General features: G+C 34.2%; 1 protein-coding gene across 1 annotated transcript in view; it reads left to right on the top strand.

The window, feature by feature from the left end:
• LOC148278232 (uncharacterized) overlaps positions 1–16,877 on the top strand; it is a 57,421-nt gene that overhangs the window by 6,920 nt on the left and 33,624 nt on the right. The window contains exon 2 of the mRNA XM_088231712.1: positions 16,173–16,353. Coding sequence (XP_088087838.1) covers positions 16,173–16,353 — 181 coding nt within the window. The remainder of the gene's footprint in view (positions 1–16,172; positions 16,354–16,877) is intronic.

Below are 16,877 nucleotides of genomic sequence, written 5' to 3'. Positions count from 1 at the left end.
AGCAGTCGTGACGCCGTTCAAGGTAGTTCATTTTTATCAAATCCGTTTTTTTAAAACTTTTTCATACATTTTCGAGAGTAAATGCTTGAATTTTTACCGCATGTAAGAGAACATTTTTTTATCTAATTTCCCGTGACACTGAACTTCTTCACTATACGTAGGTATTATTTTCGCCAATAAACGTCGTATTTCGGCACTGGAGCTCGATCACATGGCCCTATGTGCCTCATCTGACGGACCACTGCTTTTTCCCACTTTTTAAAAATCTCTCTCTTTTTTATAAATTTTCCAACTACTTGTCGAATCATTTTTCTCTCCCGATGGTGCATAGGGCACTGTTTTGTTCAATCAAATGCAGCGTATCTCGATCGTCCGTTGCAGGAAGGTAACGTGACGTAACCGTTGGAAGCAAATATTGCGTGGCAACCTTTACGGGAATCGAACCCGTGACCTCGAGCTTTTCCTACTCGCTTTCGGCTTTCAGGATTTGTCCCGAGAGCGGCGGTCGAGTCTAAAACACTCGTCCAGGATTCTGGATCCACCCACCGGACAATAGAAGTGGGATACTTTTCATTTTCTCCCATATAACTATTTGTTTTAACGATTTTTTTAAAAACATATCGTTACACCAAGGTAAATCCTGAGAAACGGAAATTGGGTGGCATTTATTTATATATATTTTTTTCAGCTTGCTTTCATGTTAAAATACCCTATGCACCATGATTTGCGTAAAAGGATTGAAGAGAGACGAATAATTTTAATTCGTCTCCCGAGTACCAATATCGCTTGCTCATAGTAATGTTCGATTGTATCGCGTCCGAAGGCAATTAGTAGCTAAATTTGGTTTTATTATGCCCGGAATTATGGCACTAATGTGCAAATGAATAGTTTATTAACTAATTCAAGTGTTTGTACTTTGAATCAACCACTGGCTAAGTGTTTTTATTTCGTTATTTCAGTTTATCTATTTATTGTTTTCAATTTTAATTACAACATTTCGAGTTTGTCCGCAAATGTTCGCAGACAAGGAAACCACCCCCAGGGAAATAATAATTTCAGCAGAGACCTAGAACATATTATAGGGGGATGATAGCGGGCTGAATGCTGTTGAAATGCGATCTCTCGGGCGAATGTGCGGTAAAACTATGTACGATAGATGCGCGAATGTGCATTCTGTAGGGCTGAGAATAAGATTATCGACAAAATCAAGAAAGGCGTTTTGCGTCGACTGAAGATCTGGAGAATGGACAGCGAAAGAACAATAATAATAATAATCAAGGTTTATTAACAAAAATAACGATTTCTTTATCTACTATATACACACTAAAGCTAGGGTTTCCTAGGACAGCGGTGCCCGTATTTTAACGGCCGTAGTGAACGGTGATGCGGTGGATAACCGTCGTAACGGTGACTAGAGTGTGGTTTCCTAGGAAAACGGTGTTATCAACACCATTTAACACCGTTTCACTAGGAAACCACTCTCTAGTCGACGTTACGATGGCTGTCTACCGCATCACCGTTCACTACGGCCGTTAAAATACGGGCACCGCTGTCCTAGGAAACCCTAGTTTAAGGTAATAGATTTCTCTGGATCGTGTCTAGTCTGCCTGACTAGGTACAACCTGTTTTAAGGCAGACATTTTTATGCCAAAATAAACAATAACATGACTACCTACTAGTTATTTTTAAGAGTTATACAATATTTAAATATACCATTTATTATTTTAGAATGTTTTTGAGAAGGTTTTCCGATTTTTCTCTACCTAAATCCAGTAACCATTTTTTCACAATTTTATTTAATTGGATTCGGGTCACGGTTTTGTAATGTTCGGGTAACATATCGAATATTTTGATTTCCAGAAACCTGAAATTTCTTTGTCCGAATTCAGAGTTTGCGGTAGACCCCGTGACCCATCCTCTAGTTTGACTTCTGGTAGTGTGGGAGTGTTCCTTTTGGGATTCGGTAGAATAATTTTCTTTCACAAACATAGTTATTCTAGATATATATAATTGCCTTATATTTAATATGTCGAATTCCTCGAACAACTTGACGCTGGGGTACCTGAAGGGCTTTTTAATAATCGATTTTTGAGCAGATTCGAGAGATTTTAATATTGATTTATTATTGCCTCCCCATCCTATTATGCCATAAGTTATCATTGAGTTACAAAAAATAAAATATAGTTGTTTGAGTTTAATTAGGGATAAGATGTTACGTATCAACTTGAAGATATGGGAAAGTTTTTTAATTTTTTTTAAAAAAACGATGCGAATGTAGATGGATGCAGAAATCGAGGAAGACCGATAAAGACATGCCATGGCCAAATCCAACAATCACTGGAAGATGGACATGTCAGAAGTCAGAATAATCGGCGCGCTTGCATTAGAAGATATATGAATGTAGCCGAAGCTAGATATGTTTGCAAAAATAGAGTGATGATGCGATCTATCCTCTCTGCCTATCTTTAACTTTAAGGGGAAACAGCGTGACTGTTTGTTTATTTGTTTGTAGAATATGGAAGTCAGTATTGCAATAGCGAAATATCCTCAGAGTAATAATGCGTGAACCTATAGAGAAGCCCTATCACTATGTTTCATAGAATGCAAGCGATGTTTTTTTGCTTAGCAACAAATTGGTGGCCATTTCGTTTTATTTGACAACATAAACATAACGGTTTGATCGGATGCTTTTGTAGCATTGCTTGGCTTTGTTAGTAAATAACTTAGATATTTACGTTATAATAAATACAAATCGACTATGGTGAATTGCAGTATGTTTGGTTGCAGCGGTAGGAGCGTCGAAGGTGTTGAAGTAGACAGTTTTCACAGGTAATTGATTTAGAATATTTTCCCATGATTTACATTGATTTTTGGCATTTATTGTCCCGACACGTGTATATGTTGCTTAAAAACTTTCCTTATATCAACATATTTACTTCAGATACTATTTTTTCTCAATTTAGGGGATAAATTTGTGAATTAAAGTATGTTTACTGTTGATATTGACAGTTGATTATAGGCAAAATGTCAGGGCCGCACTAGGCATCCATATGAGTTTTTATCGAGTAGATGTCGATTCAAATTTTACTCGAAAATAGCAATGTCAACCTTAAAATCGCATCTTAAATGACGTGTCCAAATTTCAGGCCGCTACGACTCGCCGTTTCGGAGATGTGACGGACAAACAAACAAACTCAACACAGAACTTTGGTTCCATGGAGTTGAGATTTATGTCTCAATAAATGTAACATAAGTGTCTTGTGAATAAAATGAATAAATATAGGCGAATTATAGATAAATAAATTGAAAACTCTGCAATAATAAATACATAGGTTTATATTTAAAAGTATTTACAATGCAAATTAATATCCATTTGGCAATTCTCGACCTGAGTACGGCCCATTGTTTTGCTGCGAACTGTAGCTAACTTAATACCCAATAGTCGTGTAATGGTTTTCCTACGTTTAGGCTCCTCTATAGCTTGGCGCATTATTACTCTGAGGAAATATCACACACTACGAATACCAATATTAAAATATGAAATGGATTAAGAATAATTAATTGTATTTTCAAAATCAATATGGATATGGTGGAGAGAAAAAAATCGAAATAAATTCTCTTTTCCACACAGAAAACTTAATTTAACTTTGTAGATAAAATTGAAGATAAATTTGAACTTCCCATCAGAATAGCAGCCCAGGGCAGGGCTCTGATTACGAGTAATTTATTGTGCAGAGATTTATTTGTCTCCTTAAAGAGACCTTTTATACAATGATTATAATGTGATAAATACATAACTTCATATTATTTATTAAACCTACACAATATTGGCCATTCACAGCAAAATCCGCAGACAAAGGACCTTTTCACGTGCATCGTCTCAATCCACCGGCCGCGGCCCGGGAAAACTAGGGTGGGTTGGTTTGATACTTCTCGATTATTTTATTTCTCCATTTAATTCATTTAGTTTCGCCTCGCAGGTAAACAAGTTGCAAAATGAAATCGAATGGAGATCAGTCTGCCTCGGTGCGTTTACCTGCTATTGAATAAATCAAACCATTTGAATATGATACATGTCAATGTACCCTACCTACGTTATTCTATCTGGGCGAGTGGATTTTTACTGGGTGTGAAAACAGCTTAAATTGCCAAAACTAAACGATGTTTTACGGATCAGTATCCATTACATATATGTTAAAGCTGTAGTGTGATAAAAAGTAAGGATTTTATTTTTAAAGTAGGAAGATTTTGCTTCGACCACCTTTTTATTTATTCTATCATATTCAAATCATTAAAACGCATTTTACTTAAATACTTTGTCTTCTAAAAAATATGTCAATCGAAGCTATATTTATTTATTGACGGACTTGTGCAGTCCATTCTCACAATGGTAAATACAATTTCTTATAATAAATACTGGAACTAATCAAATAAAATACAATGTATCTTTTTTGGGTGATACCGTGTATGTTGGATTTGATCCGACGTTTCGGCTACCATTGCAGGAGCCATCTTCAGGGAAAACTATGGAAAGATGGCTCCTGCAATGGTAGCCGAAACGTCGGATCAAATCCAACATACACGGTATCACCCAAAAAAGATACATAATATTGATAAAAGTGACCGTGAAAACCTTCGCACCTATTTAAATAAAATACAGCTAAATAAAATTAAAGCTAGGATAAAAACAAAAAAATACTACCTCAAGACAAGATCCGGTCTATTATATAGCCCTTAAAATATAGCTTGATTAGAATGACAGTTGTCAGCAAAAGTGACGACATAACTTTGTAGTAACGTCTAAGGAGTGATTTATATTGACACACAAAAAATCTTCCGTATCTGGCGTGTTATTTTTTTATTTATTACAATGCTTGACATATAAATCAACATAATTATATAAAATCAGCTTTAAAACTAAAATAAACCTAATTATTAACGACGTTTTTACAAGGTTACATCATTTTGCAGAAATGTTAGAGATGGGACAAATTGATCAATGTAAATCGATTGAATAAAAAAATAATTCATTTGATGTTGTTCATGAAAAAAGTGTAAATGTCTTATTTTTTGGTGATTAATTATGTTAAACACACTATAATAGGCTTGTTTTTGAGTTTTTATATCAATTTTCGGAAACAGATATTCATGTTTGCATGAAAAAACTGATAAAATCGATTTGATCGGCACATGATCAGTGATCAGTAATTTCCCATCACTATTGACATTAGTTTGGCAGCTGTCAGTTTAATCAAGCTATATTTTAAGGACTATAGTGTTTTTTTTAATCTATAAAGACTTACACTAAAAAAGTTCAGATCTTGCCTGAATCTGCTGCGCCTCGCACCTCGATTACTGATCTTTACACCACTGCAGTGGTATTAAAACCACAGTTCACCGCACAAAAAAGTCGATAACTTCTCAAACTACAATCTTTTAGTTCCACAATTATTTTATGATTATCGTATTTTTATATATTATTCAACTTAGTGTTCATTTTCTTGAGACATCTCTAATAAAAAAATATGCTGTATTTTGTATTAAAAAAAGAAATGCTGTCTACCTCAGAACAGGTATTTACTATACCGAGTGAGAATAGACAGTGCTTAATATGTTTGCTTATACAGGTAAACGTCGTTTTACGCCGGGGTTTCGTTCCGAGAGACACCGGCGTAAAATGAACACAGATATAAGGTTAGGTTCCGTGTCAAAATTCTAAAAAACAATCCAACATGTTTATTTAATACATATCATACATATTCAAAATAAATTATAAATGTATTTAATAAATACAGTTTAAATTCGTTTACAAAATAAACAATAATCTCTTGATATAAATAATGATTTTTGTAACAAATACTGACTCAACAGTTCGTCAGTACTAAATTCAATTCTCACACTTTTTTGAAAAAGCATCCAATTTCATTTGCTTTGATTGTTGCTTCCTTTCTTGCAGAATCTTAGCATAAACTACAAATATTTGAATATTCCTTTAATTTTAATAATAATAAAATAAAAAATAAAATCGTACCTTTTTATTTTTCTTAAAAACAAAACGAAAACTAACTCGGAAACACTTTCACACACCTAATGGGCTGCTCGCGTAAACGGTAATAGAATAAAACAACGTGTAAAAGTGTGTCTGCTTTTAGAATCGCGGCGCCTACTGTCGTCTGGAGTCGGCCAACCGGTGTGAATCAAACCGACGCAAAATGACGTTTGCCTGTATTTTAATTTTGCTTTTTTGTATATTTTTTTACCTTCTTCACTGTTTTGCAAAACAGAATATAATAACACTATGATAATAATAAACGCCGATTTTTGGCACTGCACTGAAATTCTTTTTCATTTCCTTTCCGCATCAAATGGTGCATAGGGCACTGCATTGGTACACCAATCGCGGCGTATCTTGATCGATTTTGTTATACGAAGGAAAGATGATCAGTCTTTCGCTTCAGGTACTAGTCCAGGGACTATGGAATATTCTAGTGTTAAAATACCGTTTTAAATAAATATTTCACGTCAACCATGTCGGGAATCGAACCCGAGACCTCTTGCCACGAGGCCGTCGGATTACATTCATTTAACAAAATATTTTTTCTTTCTTAAACTCACATTGTTGGATGGGGTGGTGCATATGCCAATATATTAAACCCTCTTAAAATAGTTCAAAGATTGATTGTCAAAGTAATTTTAAAGAAGCCTTCAACATTCAGCACGGAAAATGTATATAAATTATTTAAAGTTCATACAGTAGACACTATTTACAAAATAAATTATACTATACAAATTTACAACGAAGGAAAAATAAACGAATTTGAGATGAATGAGTCACTTTGATACCAAAATAATATTAAAATTCCTAAATTATTCATAACAGCGGACCCGACAGACGTTGTCCTGCCCGAACGTTAGCTTGCCCGCTATTAGCTTGGTAAAAGACTTTTCATTGATAAGTAGGTACATATGTACGTAGGTTGTATAATTTTTGGGTTAATTTTTTTATAAATCTTGTATAATTTTTAGATTTAATTTTTTTATAAATCTTAGGTAAAAGGAAATTTATGTTTTAAAAAAAATATATTAAGCCAAATGTGTTAGTATTATATTTTTTTGTAAAAGGCAGATTTGCCGTTTATGTTAATTAAATAAAATAAAATAACCTCCCCGTAACTAAAAACTTTTTTTTTTATCAATATAATTAAACATTTTTACAGTTTTAACATTTCAATTTTCTTATTTTTTTACTAAAACTAAAATCCCACCAAGCCACTTTCTGTAGCTTGTTGTCAATGATAATATTTTGAGCGTCTTTTGTAAAGGTTGTCCTTGTCTTTTGTTTAGTTTTGTCTGGTAGTTTATCGCATTATTTCAGTCCCCGGTTTATTAATCTCATTTTAGAACATTGTATACGGCATTGTTACGATATTATATTATATCCGGGGTAAGTCAGTAGGCAGTAGTCTGTAGTCTGTAGTCTGTAGTCTGTAGTCTGTAGTCTGTAGTCTGTAGTCTGTAGTCTGTAGTCTGTCTTCTGTCTTCTGTCTTCTGTCTTCAGACTGTTATTTAGAAATCGTTCAGTTTGTGAAACGGAACTGTTACGAGTGCTACTGCTCCTTTTAAATAACCGAAACGCCCACCTCCGCCGTGTTCACGCGACGTAGCAACGTGACAAATTGTTTTTAATTTCCCTTAAGAAATCCCACAAGGGATAATAATCATTCCTTCATTCTCCGTTCAATTAGGGTTCTTCTTTCTCCGCTCTCCACTCTCCATTCTTCAAACTTTCAATAATTGCTTCTGGGAACCAATTATTACCTGTGACCTGTGACCTAACAGGGGGAGGTACTCGCGCCTCGCCATTTGTCCACCCGCCCTTCCACCCTTGCACCCTTGCACCCTTCCACCCTTCCGCCGCCCCTCGCAATGTCGCGTAATAACAATGATCATTATGTAAATCGGTAGGTAATACTACGCGAGTCTTGTTGTATTCGGGCGCGTGTGAGACGGAACCAGAATCCCGTAAAGAAATACGAAATCGGTGAAATATTTATGAAATGATATTTTGTTTATTTATTTGACAATTGTAGTCTGCATTCATGTCTGAATCGTGTATGCTGCCGGTGACTGCATGTGCATCAGAGACCACGGCCTTCGCTCAAAGAAATGTAGAAAAGCTTAAATGCTCCCAGCGATCCATGCTCGGTATAAGCCTGAGAGACAAAATAAGAAATAAAGAAATAAAGAAATAAAGAAATTATAGTCTTTAAAATTTAGCTTGATTAAAATGACAGCTGCCAAACTAATGTCAGTGGTGATGGGAAATTATTGATCACGGACCATGTACCGATCAAATCGATTTTATCAGATTTTTCATGCAAACATGAAACTCTGTTTCCGAAAATTGATATAAAAACGCAAAAACAAGGCTATTATAGTGTGTTGAAGACAATTCACAAAAAAATAAGACATTTATCATGAACAACATCACATGAATTATTTTTTTATTCGATCAATTTGTCCCATCTTTAACATTTTTGCAAAATGATGTAACCTTGTAAGAACGTCTTTGATTTATTTTAGTTTTAAAGCTGATTTTTTCTGCTGATATATTTATATGTCAAGTATTGTTTAAAAAATTAAATTAACATGCCAGATACGAATGATTTTTCCGAAACTAAAAATTGATAATATTCAAATATTGAATTTAATTAGGTACCTAGGTACTTGTTTACGGTTGAATTCCAAAACATAAAATAAATATCTTTTTCTAATATGCCATTCTTTTTGCAAACGTCTAACTCCGGTCTTCTAACCAACAGAGGAGTGTACTTATATAGGAATACGATTTAAATGAATGTTTTGAATTTAATATTATTTTAGTATTACCAAAAATCCAAAAAAATAAATAAATGGGTAGAAATTATAAGGAATTTAAGCAAAGAATCTGATTGAGATCCACAAAAAACAAATGCTGTTTGTAAACATTCAAAAACAAACTTTTTTATACAAAAAAATCTATACATCTTTCCATTTTTTTTGCAAATGCATTCTCCTCAAATGTAACCCTGGTAGATCGATGAATAAAACATTTATGCTTCTAACTTCTTTTTTACATATTCGATTGAAGATTTTAATATCTACGAACACGCTCAGCGCAAAGATCTATATTTCTCTGAAAACCGTACGTAAATCGGTTAAGCTGTTTAGGAAGAGTACGGTTATATCACACGTACAGAGGAATTATATATATAAAGATAAATTGTTAAATAAAATAAATAATAAGAAGTTGCATTACTTTCCGGGTTTGTTTAACCCATCACGTACTTAGTAATGCAGACTGTAAACATAAGCTGGAAATCAATAAATCGAAAGCAGATAGCTGCCAAACTGCCGATATGTACAGAAAAATAGATCCATAGGACGACGCTACGCTACAATTGAGGAGATAAAGACGGCATCGAAGGAGGAGATGAACAAAATCATGTAAGATGATTTTGTGAAGTGCTTCGAGGATTGGAAAAAACGCTGGCACAATCTGGCGGGGATTACTTTGAAGGGGACACGAATAAATAAATAATTTTTGAAAAAACACGAAACTCGCGATACTTTTTGAACAGACTGCGTACTTACGAATTGTATTTTATGTATCCTTATTGATCTTCCAAATAAAATAAAATATTATGTACAAAGACAAGTATGTATAAAGACATACTTCGCCTTTCTTTTTTTCCACTTGTTCAAACTTTTTAATTTTTATGTACACTTGTTGGTTTAGAAACTGCTGTGTTATAATACGCACGGGTAGACATAAACGTGTTTCGTTTACTTTATGCTTCGAGTGTTTATTTCTACGCGTTATGCATTTTTTGCAAAGCAAAAGGCACGGCTTGCCGTGTGTATTAATTTATAAATAAATAACAAAAGGAGAGTGTGTAAAGTGGCCACTCGAGCCAGCCAATGACAGGTCATAAGCCCTGTAAACTCCTTGACTTCCATATTCCCTTCTGTAAAACGTTCTTCATCTCTGTTGTAATATATTCATAAATGAAAGGTTGTTTAAACTGCAACATTTCACAAACCGAGCATCCCTATTCAATTTAAACATAATAAATTCTGTATTTATTTTATAAACTCTTAATTAAAAAATAAATATATGCATGTTCATGTGTGTATATGTATGTATGTATATGTATACATATACAGGATGTTCGTTAAACCCTGTCACATCCGAAACCACGATGATGAGTATGAGCAAGAAGACATTTTGGCACATTAAATTATTTTTTTAGAACGAATAAATTTAAAAAAATATATACAAAAAAAAGCAAATCGTTGCTTACTTCTGCAGTGGAGAAACGAAGGGGGGAGGGGGGAGTCTGATACTGCGCCGCCTCCCCTCACCTCTCCCCTTCAGAAGTAAGCAACCATTTGTTTTTTTTTTAAATTCTCGGTTCTAATTTTTTTTTTAATATGCTTATATGTCTTCTTGTCCATACTGATCATCGTGGTTTCGGATGTGACAGGGTTTAAAGAACACCCTGTATTTTTTATAATACATTAACTGTATTTTGAAAATAGAGATGTATGTTCAATATGTGACAGGGTTTATAAATTTTGTGTTTTTATTTAATATTTTTAGTGTTATATTTTCTCAATTTTTAAAATTGGTTAATTTTTTATTTATTTTATTATTTTGTTTTGCATTTTTTGTTTTTTTTATGTTATTTTGTAAACATGCCAAACACAAGAGCCAGACTCTTTTTTGGCAAGTTCAACCTTAAGTGTTCCATTTTTTTACTGAATGTATTGTTTATTTATGCTAATAAAGGTTTTTTTTTTTTTTAAATGGCTGTGTGTATGTATGTATGTATGTTTGTATGTATGTTTGTATGTATGTTTGTATGTTGTATGTGTACATTTATATTAATTTTAATTTCTTTTTTCATTGTTTTATATTAACTTACTATTTCTTCTTCTCTTCCTTCCCTATTTTCCCACCCCACTTCCTTCTCCCCCTAGCGAACTGTACGTTTTGTTTTTTTGTATTTTTGTTTCTTTATGAAACCCATAATTGGTCTTGCTATATGTTGTTATTCTTTATGTATTGTTTATTACTATGACTGTGTTGGTTTCAAAAATATATTTAAAAAAAATATAATAAAAACAAATGCACATGTTCTCTTTTTGACGCAGAACTGCTTCCTCGATTTTGTCAATAGGGAAAAACAAACACTTGTCTAGGGTTTTTGTGCTATACAATGCTACACACACAATGCTATATTCTTCGTCCGCCCCGACGTAAAGAAAATAGTGTGTATAGTAATATTAATAATGTGCTATAATTAACACGTTGGGTACGCGAACGAGCCGATCAAATACACTCGGAATTAATCAGCCGTGATTTTAATCGGTCACTTTATTTTTCCTTATAAATTAGTCGAGTGGCCGTTCCGTATAATCGCACGATTGTCAATCGCCTATCGGATTATGCTCAGTAAGTTGTGAGGATTCGATACAATTTTTCTAACTAGATCTTTCAAACGTTGTCTTTTAAGATATCGACCGTAAAAAGGGCACATACGAGGTTTGTTCGGAAGATAACGGAGTTTTTTTAATTTCCGAGAGTCTGATTGTCATATTTTAAAATATTATGTTGGTATAAATGCCCCTAAAGCATAGATAGAATTAAGAATAGTCCAGAAGGAGCGTAGAAACTTATTTGAATACATCGGGCTGTCCAAAAAGCTTCCCACTTTGCCACACTTTATCCGCGCGCATGCTTGAAGTCGCCGCGTAATGTTGCCAGATGGGAAAAAATATAATCATAACACAAATGTAAGGTAAAAAAAAAAGCAATATGTTAATTTATTAAAAATTTTATCGTACACGTGGAAATATTAATTGACACAAGAGAGTAGATAAGAAATGAGTCATTTAATAAGAGTAATTGAATTAATGAACTTTGAACTTAAAATAAAAAACAAATATTATTTTACAAAAAACGAATATTTTTATATCACGTTAAATAATATTACAAATGTCCACCACGGCGTTGTTTAATCCGAGGTCCGATTTTCATTAGTTCCCTCATTAGATGAGCAAAGTAGGGTAAAAAAATTTACTACCCTGGCAACACTAACGAAATTTCCATTTTGTTTCTTCGACAATCTAACAGATGGAAAAATTATTTAATTTTTAATGCATTTGCTACTTACACATTCATTTACTAATTACACATGAAATGTGATCCTATTCTGTTTCTTTAACATCCTAGCAGTATTTCCACACTTTAAAAAGACACAACACGGCATAGTTGAATTCAAATCGGAAGTTGCGTACTGAGCGACGTCTACAAAGAAACAAATGGGTTAAAACGTAAAACTACTCTTTTAAGAGTAGTTTGGTCGCCTTCTGTTTGATGCGCGTATGTGGCTTCTGGACTATTCTTAATTCTATGCCCTAAAGTATGCTAAACTTTTCAGCTGGATTGATTGTTTACTTTGTCTGTGGCAGCCGCTAAGGTTAGACGTGGTCAGCGTGCTCAGCGATTTTCGTCCTGGTGATCCAGAATGCCTCCACTGAGGCGATTGAGCTTTAGTTTCGGCGTCATATCCGTAAACCCACGTTTCGTCACCTGTTATAACACGTTTCAGTAATTCTGCATCGTCGTTGACTTCATTTAGTGTCATCTGAGCGACTTTTTTAGAATTTTAGAATTTCGAACAAATTTTGCTGCCACGATTTTCATACCCGAAACATTCGAAAAATCTTCATGGCACAAGCCAACCGATATGCCAACATCATCAGCGACTTCTCTGATTGTGATTCGGCGCTCGTTCATAACCATTTCATTAACTTTTTCCACGTTTTCATCGGTTGTTGATGTGCTGGGGCGTCCGGGCCGTTCGTCGTCTTCACGGCCATCTCGGAAACGCTTATACCACTCGCAAACTCTTGGTTTACTCAAAGCAGACTCACCATGGGCCTTTTTTAACATTTCACGTACTTTGTTACACTTTATTTCATTTTTTTACACAATTTTTTTATACATTTTTTTTGATCCATTTTGTTTAACAAACGAAAATCGCCGAGCTCATAAAAACACGTCTAACCTTAGCGGCTGCCACAGACAAAGTAAACAATCAATACAGCTGAAAATTTTAACATATTTTAGGGGCATGTAAAACAACATTATTTTTTTTAAAATTGACAATCGGACTCCCCGAACCCGCGAAATTAAAAAATTCTCGTTATTTTATGAACAAACCTCGTATTAAAAAGTTCATAGGAACATTTTTAATAATGTCCTTTTAAAAATGTCCATATCCAAATTTTACTACAGATTGTTGATTCTTAAATTACCAACAATATTTTGAGTTTGTCCAAATTTTCGTAGAAATATTTTGGAGAAGGTAATATAGAAGTCTAGGCATCTACAGGGCTTATGACCTCTCAATGGCTGGTTTTGTAATGTTCGGGTAACATAATGAATATTTTGGGGCCCAGAAACCTGAAATTTCTTTTCCCGAATTCAGAGTTTGCGGTAGACCCCGTGACCCATTCTCTAGTCTGACTTCTGGTTGTGTGGGAGATCCTTTTGGGATTATGTTTGTGAAAGCAAATTATTCTAGATGTATATATAATTGCCTTTTATCTATGTAATGTACCCGAGGGGCTTTTTGAAAATTATTTTAATAATCGATTTTTGAGCAGATTCGAGTGGTTTTAATATTGATTTAATTGCTTAGTTTGTTTAAAAAGTTCTCTAGTTGCTGTTAGATAGGGAAGGTCATAAACTAACTTTAATATTTTATTTTGCTGTCTTTGTAGTCTGTTAATGTCATTTTGATATCCTGTTCCCCATAATAGTTGCATATAACATATTTTAGTTTTTACATAGGCTTCGTACATAAGAATCTTTTCCGGTTTTGGAACAAAATTTTTGATTTAAAAAAAAAGTCTCGATAATGTCGCCACTTTGCTAATTAAATTGCTGATATTTTTACTTATTTTATCGCATCATCGTATGAACGATTCTCAACTCTAATTTTCCTGCATATTATCGTTTAGGCGATTCGCAATAATTGGTATTTATCGAGGCGAGGTATCGCCGTGTGCCGTGTGCCGTGTGCCGCGTGCCATGGATGTTTTCATACTACGGAGTACATTACAGCCGTGTTATTTAATTAATAGTTGTTAGTTTATAAAATTATCACCTCGTGAGTAGATACTTATCGATTTCTCGGACCCTATTCTCCAACTATTCGACTCTCTGTCGCAAAGGACACGTCCCGGTTTCGGCACGTAACATTTTTATTTCATTCTAATCGTTCCCCTTTCCGCACCCGATGGCGCATAGGGCACTACATTGTAAAAATACTTGCGGTGTATCTTGATCGTGTGTTACGGGAAAGTAAAGTAAAATAAAAATCGGGTTGCGGTCCCGTGGCTAGTGTCTCGGACTCACGGATCAAAGGTCCGCAGTTCGAATCCCACTCTACCCCAACTTGATTTCCATTTTCTAATAGTGAGTTATTTACAACTCGTTGAAAATGGCCCTCAAAATTAAATATTTGCGTAAATTATAAGAACGCAAATATTTATTTAAAAAAAAAAAAGAAAAAAAAGCGGTCAGTCTTACGCTTCTGGTGTTAATCCAGAGATGGTGAAATATTGTTCAAAAAAGCCGCGATGCGTGAGCGGGCGTCCGTCATTTTTGCTCTGTAGCTCAATCACAAATAACTATCCACGTACTAATAAGCGACAATCCAATCTGTAAAAAAAAAGTTAGGAGCATAAATCTTTTACTCATCGACCTACCGGGGTTGCATTCGACGAGAATACATATACTAAAAAAATTGGGAAGATGTTGTTTTTTTGCATATGGACAAAGTTTGTATTTGATTACAAACAGCATTAGTTTTTTGTGGATCTCAGATTTTTTCCTTGAATTCCTTACAATTTCCATCCATTTATTCATTTTTACTTGATTTTTGATAATACTAAAATAATATTAACTTACATTCAATACATTTTTGAAAGTCGTAATCCTAAATAATAAGCACCCCCGTTGTTAGAACAGCAGAGTTTGACATTTGCAAAAACAATTCTGTATTTAAAAAATATTAATTTTATGTTTTAAAATTCAACCATAAAAAAGCTACTTAAATTTAATATTTGAATATTAATAATTCATCACACGTACAGAATAATTATAAAATAGATGGCTGGTGATTTTGCACTTTTTTTAAATATTTTGCTTTGGGCAACAGCAAATCACACAATGACGAAACGAAAAGATTGAAATGTCAAATTCCCTTAGTATATAGGTAGTTTATCGAAAATTCGAACATCAAAAAAACGTTTGGTGAACCAGCTAATAGCAGGCAAGCCAACGTTTGGCCAGGACAACATCTGTCATGTCCGCTAGTGATTAATAAATAAGTCTCAATTTTATTTTTTTAGTTGAATGTAGAAATAGTCATTTGGCTACTGGCTTTGTTGATCTTCCCATAAATAGTAATCACGCACTCAGCCTAATTTTTATTATTATCGGTATATTTTCTAATTTTTATTTATTTTTCATTTTTTGATATTATTATTTTTTTGAATTTTAAGCATATTTTAATTTTAAAAAAAATACATGTAAAAAAGAATGTCCTTCCTACGGGCATTTTCTAGCTAGTCGGGACCCGAAACAAAGAACTTCCGTATGTTTTAAAACTGTAAAATAAGTAAAATAAAATAATAAAAGTCATACATTTATATGGTATAATTTACAATTTTGCAATTGTTAAATGGACTTAAAAAGTCCATAATAAATATAATTTATTATTTACATTACTATTACAAATATCCTGAATAGTTTTTCATTACAAGTAACGGTTTGATTATTTTTTGTGAAACAGTTTCCGCAGTTGCTTGTACCAGATTCTTTGCCAACACCCACAACGTTTCACGATACAGTTTAATTTGTGAAATGATAACCGTTACTTCTTTTGAATAACCGAAACGCCCATCTCTATTTAGTTTGCAAAATTTGATGAAGCGCATTGACGTTCAACCGAGCGAGGATACCATCAGCTTCTCGTCTCCCTGACTAGCGTAATAAATTGATTGAAGTCCCTCATCAGTTGTCAGTTGTTCCTAACGAGGTGTCTCTTTCGCAGGTGGCCATCAAGATAATCGACAAGAGCTGCCTCGACGAGGAGAACTTGAAGAAGACCTTCCGGGAGATCGCCATCATGAAGAAGCTGCGCCATCCCCACATCATCCGCCTCTACCAGGTCATGGAGACGGAGAACATCATCTACCTCGTCACCGAGTACGCGCCCAACGGGGAGATATTCGGTAGGTAGGCGGGGAGTGGAGACAGACGGGCAGACGGGCCGGAATTAGCGATGTGATTAAGAAGATGAGGAGGGGAGCAGTCGTAGGTCCACGGTAGAGCCCGAGATTCGAACCCCACTCTGCCGCGACTCGGTTCCCATTTTCTTGCCCGGCTATTTCGGAAAATGTTGCCAATATTTGAATATTCTGATAAATTATACAAATACACTTCTCTCTGTCGTGGAGAACAGTTTTTTAAAAATATATTTGTTAAATTTATTTCTTAAGTTAGCTTATATTACAATACATAGTATATACCTAAACTAAAGTCCTTGAAATATTTTTTTATTTGATCCAATATTTAATAAAATACATAGTTGACATAAGAAAATGTGTATACAATAGGTACATTCAATATAATTTCCTTTTTATTTATGGATGTAGCCACTCCACTGGCCCGCAGTCACGTTCCGGAGTGTCGGTGTATTATTTATTTTATACATAATAGTACATACTTTTACATTAATTGTTGTGTAAAAATTTAA

This window comes from Micrasema longulum, unplaced genomic scaffold (genome assembly GCF_059751315.1).
Source record: "Micrasema longulum isolate JH-2025_06_02 unplaced genomic scaffold, ASM5975131v1 h1tg000905l, whole genome shotgun sequence".
Taxonomy (NCBI): domain Eukaryota; kingdom Metazoa; phylum Arthropoda; class Insecta; order Trichoptera; family Brachycentridae; genus Micrasema; species Micrasema longulum.
Note: the sequence above shows the minus strand (reverse complement) of the source record. Positions and strands in the feature narration are given on the sequence as shown.